The 8,446-nt window shown below is 53.7% G+C and overlaps 1 protein-coding gene across 1 annotated transcript in view; it reads right to left on the reverse strand.

Annotated features, from left to right (window-relative positions):
• Positions 1-6,632, reverse strand: part of LOC134015498 (protocadherin Fat 3-like) — a gene marked incomplete at its 3' end in the record, with an annotated part of 25,762 nt that extends 19,130 nt beyond the window's left edge. Inside the window, 1 exon segment of the mRNA XM_062455035.1 lies at positions 3,319-6,632. Coding sequence (XP_062311019.1) covers positions 3,319-6,616 — 3,298 coding nt within the window.
• Between the last annotated feature and the right edge of the window lie 1,814 nt (positions 6,633-8,446).

Genomic DNA, 8,446 nt, shown 5'->3' on the forward strand with positions numbered 1-8,446 from the left:
GGCTCAAATCTTTTCCAAAACTAATATTAACACAGTTTTTATAACAACAGGTCCACGTAAAACAAGGACATGTTTACCCATTTACTGCATTTAAATTATGACAATACTGATTATACTAATTTGTATCTGGTGCAACAATGCCACGTCAGGTTAACAACCCATGTGTGTAGATCTACCATGGCGAGGTGAGATCTAGGGGTCGACCGATATGCGTTTTCTAGGACCGATGCCGATACCGATTATTACAGATCAAACAGACTGATAACCAATATTTTGAACCGATATATATATAGACATATATATGTCTAGTGTAAAAATGAAAATGTATGTCAAAATTAAGAATAAAAAGGCTCTCTTTAAATTATTTTAACCATATCTTTAATTCTGAGAACTGTTAATAATAACAACCACATAAAATGTGCAGGGAGCATCCAGCAGCATTCTGTAAAAATTTTGTAAAACTTAAAGAAGTTAATTTAAACCACAAAAAGCAACAATGAACAAATAATGGAAAGTAAATGTAATAGTTCCCTGAAGTTTTATAAGATAATAAAATGGGTAACAATTAGTGTCCCAACCCAGCAGCACCAGGTTGGGGTGCAGGAAGCCCCCCCCCTAAAAACAGTTTTGAATCGGCAATTTGGTTTTGAAAATGACCGATACCGATAACCGTAAAATAATTAATAACAGCGCCATTATCGGTCGATCCCTAGTGAGATCTGCCATGGCGAGGCGGGATCTGCCATGGCAAGGCGGGATCTCCGATGGCCAGGTGCGAGGTGTATCCAGAGATAAGTGTCTCCCAGGGACGACTGGTTGTCGTGTTCCACATCCAGACGCTGTACACGAAAACCTGACAGAAGCTCAGAGAGGGAGCCATCTTATCTTCCTTCCATTTCCATTCTCAATTAAACGTTTCTCGGTTTGATTAAAGATGAGATATTGTGACAACGTTAAATCGCTGTTTTTCAGTCACTGCCTTCCTCAGCTAGTGTGACGACCTGGCATCCAGGTCCCATCAGAATCCTGCTGAAAACAGCTATAAATGGACTGCATTTATATAGCGCTTTTCTACCTTAGTGGCACTCAAAGCGCTTTACAATGTTTGCCTCTCATTCACCCATTCATACTCTCACTCACACATACCGACGGCAGCGAGCTACCATGCAAGGCGCCAGCCTGGCAATCGGGAGCAACTTGGGGTTCAGAGTCTTCCGCAGGTCCGCAGGGCGAGGCTGCGTTCAGGTGTGTTGGGCCGGGAGCAGCAGAGGGGGTCAGCTGTCGCACCCCGTAAACACGCACCAGGGCTCACCTGAAATCCGACCTCTGAAAATCAATCCTGAAAACCCAGAGATGAGGGAACTGCTACGCCGCAGACCAGCTGAGGAATTAATTATCTTACGGACGAATGTTTTGAAAACGGTAGTTGTGGAACTGCACGCGTTTAATGGATGACAGTATATAACTTGTTCCCCAAGGAGGAGAGGAGGGGCGAGACTACTAGCCTAGTCTTCTCCCTCTCCTAGCCTAGTCCATTATCTTACACCGCCTTGAAACCAAAACAAACATTTAACAAAAGACCTTGACGGTATAGACTCCAGCTGAGCTTCAAGGATAATATTGGATTCTTCCATAAATGAGCTCAGGTGGCTGTAGTCTGTCCTTGTTTGATTCCACACACCACCCAGAGAGAGAGGAGACTTCACCCGCTGCAATCCCAGCTTGCAGGGGATCCAAAGGCAATTTAAAACCATCTAGATAATTTACTGTCCCTACAGACACGCTGAGGTGATGCTGTTTAGGTGCTGAGATGCTCCTCAACCCAACATCACTCTTCCCCTTCCAGCCAGTCCCACTTTATAGTACAAACGGCGCTTCCCCATAACTCACCCAGGCGAGAGCTGGATCCCACACCGTGGACCAAGGTCATAATACCCATAATCCCTCTCCTGCTTGCCCCCCCTTCCAGGCAAGGAAATGAAAAGGTTTGTCTCTCCTCAGCCTGGCAGGCAGGGCAGTGAGGCTGGGCAGTTTGTCTCTCCTCAGCCTGGCAGGCAGGGCCGTGAGGCTGGGCAGTTTGTCTCTCCTCAGCCTGGCAGGCAGGGCCGTGAGGCTGGGCAGTTTGTCTCTCCTCAGCCTGGCAGGCAGGACCGTGAGGCTGGGCAGTTTGTCTCTCCTCAGCCTGGCAGGCAGGGCAGTGAGGCTGGGCAGTTTGTCTCTCCTCAGCCTGGCAAGCAGGGCCGTGAGGCTGGGCAGTTTGTCTCTCCTCAGCCTGGCAAGCAGGGCCGTGAGGCTGGGCAGTTTGTCTCTCCTCAGCCTGGCAGGCAGGACCGTGAGGCTGGGCAGTTTGTCTCTCCTCAGCCTGGTAGGCAGGGCCGTGAGGCTGGGCAGTTTGTCTCTCCTCAGCCTGGCAGGCAGGACCGTGAGGCTGGGCAGTTTGTCTCTCCTCAGCCTGGCAGGCAGGACCGTGAGGCTGGGCAGTTTGTCTCTCCTCAGCCTGGCAGGCAGGGCCGTGAGGCTGGGCAGTTTAAATAAATAGAAACAGGAAAATCCTAGAATACCTCGGAGGGGAATGTCACACTGGCACTCTGGCCGGGGTGGGAGAGCAGGAGAGGAGGGGGAGGAGGAAGGGGTGGAGGGGAGGGAGGGAGGGAGGGAAAGAGGGGAGGAGGGGTGGATGGGGAGGAGGAGAGGAAGCAGGGGGGTAGGAGAGGAGAGGAGGGGTGGATGGGGAGGAGGAGAGGAAGCAGGGGGGTAGGAGAGGAGAGGAGGGGTGGATGGGGAGGAGGAGAGAGGTGGAGAGGGAGCCAAACGTCTGGGTCATGCAGAAATGACAACTGCACTAAATGTAAATAAAGAGTTCAGTGTGGTAATTCAATCTGGCAACCCGCGCCCTCTCCCCACACTGGAGCTAAGCTTATAAATCATGTCTCTAGCCCTCCTAAGAACAGCCTCAACGCTGCTCCCTGCTCCACAATTAGACTCTTTGTCAGCCGCCGGACAGGTTCTCTCCTTCATGTCTGTTTCTCACACACAGCTGAGACAGGAGTTAGCTGCACCACTACTGAATACACAGAGGAGACAGGAGTTAGCTGCACCACTACTGAACACACAGGGGAGACAGGAGTTAGCTGCACCACTACTGAACACACAGCTGATAAAAGACTTAGGTGTAGAACCATTAAACACCCAGCCGAGACAAGACACAGCTACATTGTGTTAATCGCAGAGCACTCACACGGCAGTATCCAGCTTGGATCTGCAGAACAAGGTTAAAACCTGACCCGGCGTGTAAATAGTGCGGAAAATCCTGCTTACCTGTTTCCTCGTCGATGGTGAAGCGTCCGAGCCCGCTCCCGTCCCGAATGGAGTACTGTATCTCTCCGTCCCGGCCCAAGTCGTCATCCCGGGCCGTCACCTGGAACACGGTGGTTCCGATCCGCGCGCTCTCCTTCACGGTTCCTGTCAGGGCGAAGTGAGAGAAGTATGGAGCGTAGAGGTTCTCATTCACGTCCACCACCTCCAGCAGCACAGAGGTGACGGACAGCAGGGAGACGGGCCGGCCTCTATCCTTGGCCCTCACGGTGAGGTTGTAGAACTGCTGGGTCTCATAGTCCAGCTCCTTTGTCAGCCTGATGGCTCCGCTTATTTTATCAACTTCAAACTTCCCGTTGTAGTCGTTGGCCAGGGAGTACCGGATCTGCCCCCCCAGGCCCAGGTCCGGGTCCTGGGTATCCAGCCAGGCCACCACCGTGCCCACAGGCAGGTCCTCCAGGGCACGGGCCATGTACACGCTAGGGATGAACGCCGGTGGGCAGTCGTTCACGTCCTCAAGAGAGATCTTCAGATTGGTGACGGAAAACCTCTGGTTCCCCTTCTCCGCCTTGTCTCGAGCTTCAACCTTCAGGTGGAAGGAAGCGATGAGCTCCCGGTCCAGCTGCCCAGCCACGTACACAATCCCGGTGCTGCTATTGATGCCAAACTGGCTGGTGCTCGTCAGGAGCGAGTAGGAGATCTCTCCGTTAGGCCCCAGGTCTTTATCGGTGGCCTCAACCTGGATGACTTCCGTGCCGATTGGCGTGTTTTCTGGGACCGCGGCACGGTAGCCGACGTCCTGCAGGAACTGGGGAGCGTTGTCGTTGGCGTCCTCCACATAGACGGTCAGGAGACGCCAGGCGGCTTTCTGAGGGAGGCCCAGGTCGTAGATCGTAACGTTGAGAAGGTACCGGTCTCTCTTCTCGCGGTCTAAGGGGAGGTACACGCTGATGAGGCCGGTCTCCATGTCAATGGTGAAACAACTGTCTGTGTTGCCGTCGGAGATAGCATACAGAACCTGGCCATTGAAGCCGGTGTCCCCGTCGTGAGCCTTTACCTTGAACACACTAGAACCAACCGCCAAGTCCTCTCGTACTGGTATGTCCATGGGGAAGGCTTTGTCAAACTGAGGGCTCTGTCGGTTTACTGAGAACAGGTCGATAAAACCATCCTCCATCTTGGGCTTGCTGCTAGCCTTGGACTTCTTTAGAAGCTTCTCAGCTAACTTCTGGGCGACACGGGTCTCTCTGCAGTTGAAACTCTTCGGAGGGGATTTCCCCTGAACTAGGGAGATGTTGACGAACATCGGATCCGAGAAGTTCTCTCCGTCCGTGGCAGTTATTTTCAAACTGAACACGTTATTTTTGGGGCTGGCGGTGGCGAGGGATCTCAGCAGAGACAGAACTCCTGAGTCTGGGTTGAGCTGGAAGAAACTCTCCTCGTTACCTGACAGGATCTTGTACTTCACCAGCTCCAGCTCATCTATGTCAATGGCGGACATGGTGGTGATCACATCATCTACGGGGAAATCTCGAGAGATGACTCCCTGGCATTCCACCTTCTCAAACAAGGGCTGGTTGTCGTTCACGTTTTCCAGGCGGATAGTTACGTTGACTTCACTTTCCCGTCTGTAGGGGGAGCCCCAGTCTGAAGCCCTCACCACAAACACATAGCTCTCAGAAGACGACTCAAAGTCTAGTTCTTGCTTGGTGGTGATAATCCCAGAGAACTGGTTGATTTTGAAAGGTAGCGGCTGCAGGCTGGCTATACTGTAGGTTATATATCCATTCTCACCACTGTCTTCATCCACAGCCGACACGGACAGAACGCTTGTTCCCACGGGAACGCTCTCGTTGACAAAGACCTCGTATATCGTCTGGGCGAACGTCGGGGTGTGGTCGTTGGCGTCCTTAATTGTGACCCTAACTTTGACCCTGAGTTCGCTGTCGACCTCCAGCACCTCCAGGTCAAACAGGCCCTGGGAGGCAGAGGTGAACCAGCGGGCAGTGGAGATCACGCCGGTCAGAGGGTTTATGGTGAAGAAGGCGGAGTATGTGGAGGGGGTGAGGACGTACTCTGCATCGTCTGGCTCGGGGGTGATCTTCACCGCCTCTACAATGCTACCTGGAGGGGACATCTCGTTCAGGCTGATTTCATAAAAGTCAGACTCAAACTTCACCTCCACCGTCTGAGGCCTCCTGAGCAGGATGTGGACACCCCTGACAGCGGAAAACTTGTGAGGGGTGCCACTGTCTGTGGCCTGAAGGGAGAGGTTGAAGCCGTGAGGATAGCTCTCCCAGTCCACCATCTCTGGGGCTTTTATTGCAAACTCGTTCCCCTCCGACCTCACCAGAGTGAACTGCTCCAAGGGGTTGCCTGCTACGATGGTGACCGACTCTATCTCTCCATTCAAGCCCTCGTCCAGGTCCTCCACGGTTACCACTGCGAACACGGGGTCCTTATCCAGCCAGGAGGGCACATGTGTGACCACGCTGATCACAGGAGCGTGTTCGTTCAGACGCTCCACGTGCACCAGCAGCTTGGCGGTGCTGCTTACTCCGTTGTTCCCGTACAGCTTCATTCCGCGGTCCACCGCCTGGATCTCCAGGTCGTAGCGGCTCTGCTCCTCCACGTTCAGACGGCCGCTGAGCGACACCACACCGCTGGTGGGGTGCACCGCGAACAGCTCCATCTTGTCCTTGAAGAAGTAGTAGAATTCCCCATTGGACCCAACGTCGGCATCTGTGGCTGTGACCTGGGCGATGCTCGTCCTGAGGGGGGCACTCTCCGCCACGGTGACAGAGTAGGTAGTGGGGGAGAACAGGGGTCGGAGATCGTTCATGTCCAGCACCTGGATGATGACTTTAGTCCAGGTCTCCAAAACCTCCCCCTTGACGGACGCTTTCACCATCAGCACGTAGCTGTCCTGGATCTCCCTGTTCAAGACGGCCGCGTTCCCGCCTTTTGTCCGTATGCGCAGGAAGCAGAAGTCCCCAAGCACATACTCCTCCGCCTTGAAGAAGCCCTCGTCGTCCCCGGAGGTGATCCGGTAGCGGACTTCCCAGGAGCGTAGCGCCAGGCGGACGCCCATGCGGACCCGGCTGCTGGCGTAGGTGCGGGCGGCGGAGTTCTCGTGAACGGTGGCATGGTAGAGGGGCAGCGTGAAGAGGAGGCGCCCCTGTGGGTCAGGGGGGCCCGGGGGGTCCTGGCAGCGCCCCGGAGGGAGCAGCAGGAGGAGGAGGAGGGGGAGGGCCAGGCGAAGCAGGCGCATGCTGGCCCACTGGCCCATGTTCACATCCATCCCATCATCAGACCTCGTTCCTGCAACAGAGGGAGGAGAGAGAAAGATGTTAGCCACAGGGGAGAGCAGCGGGAGCAGGGGGGAGGGGATGGAGATTTACAGCTAACCCTAAAGGCATGCAACATCTCTGCAACTTGACTTTTGACCCCTGGGTGACAAAGGCTATTGATTATGCTTTCGATTGCAAAGATTGATTGGATAAGGAAGGGTGGGGGGGGAGGGGGGGTGATGACGGAATGTTAAGTAGCCAAGCAACCAGAAAAGGGGTTGACATCATCTGCATGGTAGACTCTATGGACATGGCCAGTCAATTACATGTTCTAGAAAAACCAGCGTTCAGGATAGGAACAGAATAATTACACGTCTAGAGGGAGGAGTACGGAGTCAGACAAAATAACACACACCAAAGAAACCCTACAACTATCTAACATATCGAAGAAGACCTACAACTATCCATGTCAGGATACTAAAGCGGACTTTAAACGATCACTATCACAACACTGTTCCTCAAACACAGGGTGGCATGCGTGGAATGCCTCTAAACATCGTAGATCTCCACATAAGCACACTGGTTGTAAACCAACATGGTTTAGACCTGGAAGGCAAACTGCCGGGTTCATATATTGTCCCGTTCTCAAGACAGAAACGAGGGGAGCTATTCTGGAGTAAGTGGCCACAGCTATGTGGCAGGCCGGGCGGGAGGGGAGCCGGGCCGGGCGGGAGGGGAGCCGGGCGGGAGGGGAGCCGGGCGGGAGGGGAGCCGGGCGGGAGGGGAGCCGTGATCCGGTAAGTGCCGAGATAGGAGCGCCACCGCGGCCGCGCTCTGATGACTCTGCGTTTTCCACCGCAGGCTGGACAACACGACCCAGGGCCCTCTAATAACACGCTAGGGAACCTGAACCACACACTCCTCCACACACACTCCTCCACACACACTCCTCCACACACACTCCTCCTTACACACTCCTCCACACACACTCCTCCACACACACTCCTCCACACACACTCCTCCTTACACACTCCTCCACACACACTCCTCCACACACACTCCTCCACACACACTCCTCCTTACACACTCCTCCACACACACTCCTCCACACACACTCCTCCACACACACTCCTCCACACACACTCCTCCACACACACTCCTCCACACACACTCCTCCTTACACACTCCTCCACACACACTCCTCCACACACACTCCTCCACACACACTCCTCCTTACACACTCCTCCACACACACTCCTCCACACACACTCCTCCACACACACTCCTCCACACACACTCCTCCACACACACTCCTCCTTACACACTCCTCCACACACACTCCTCCACACACACTCCTCCACACACACTCCTCCTTACACACTCCTCCACACACACTCCTCCTTACACACTCCTCCACACACACTCCTCCACACACACTCCTCCACACACACTCCTCCTTACACACTCCTCCACACACACTCCTCCTTACACACTCCTCCACACACACTCCTCCACACACACTCCTCCACACACACTCCTCCACACACACTCCTCCACACACACTCCTCCTTACACACTCCTCCACACACACTCCTCCTTACACACACACACAGTTCTAGGAGTCAGTCCATGATCCTCTGAAAGAAAAAAAAACACAAGCCTTCGAGCAGTTCCTGACACTAGCCCAGCTGAAACAATGCAAACCGCCGTCTGAAACCTACATTTACACACACCAGCCATTTCAAGAACAGAGATGAGAATACACCAAACTGAGGTGCAGGGACAAATAAAACAAAGTGTTATTTTCATCTGGCCTCGAGCTGTCATCATCCTTGTCAACT

This window comes from Osmerus eperlanus, unplaced genomic scaffold, assembly GCF_963692335.1.
Source record: "Osmerus eperlanus unplaced genomic scaffold, fOsmEpe2.1 SCAFFOLD_128, whole genome shotgun sequence".
Taxonomy (NCBI): domain Eukaryota; kingdom Metazoa; phylum Chordata; class Actinopteri; order Osmeriformes; family Osmeridae; genus Osmerus; species Osmerus eperlanus.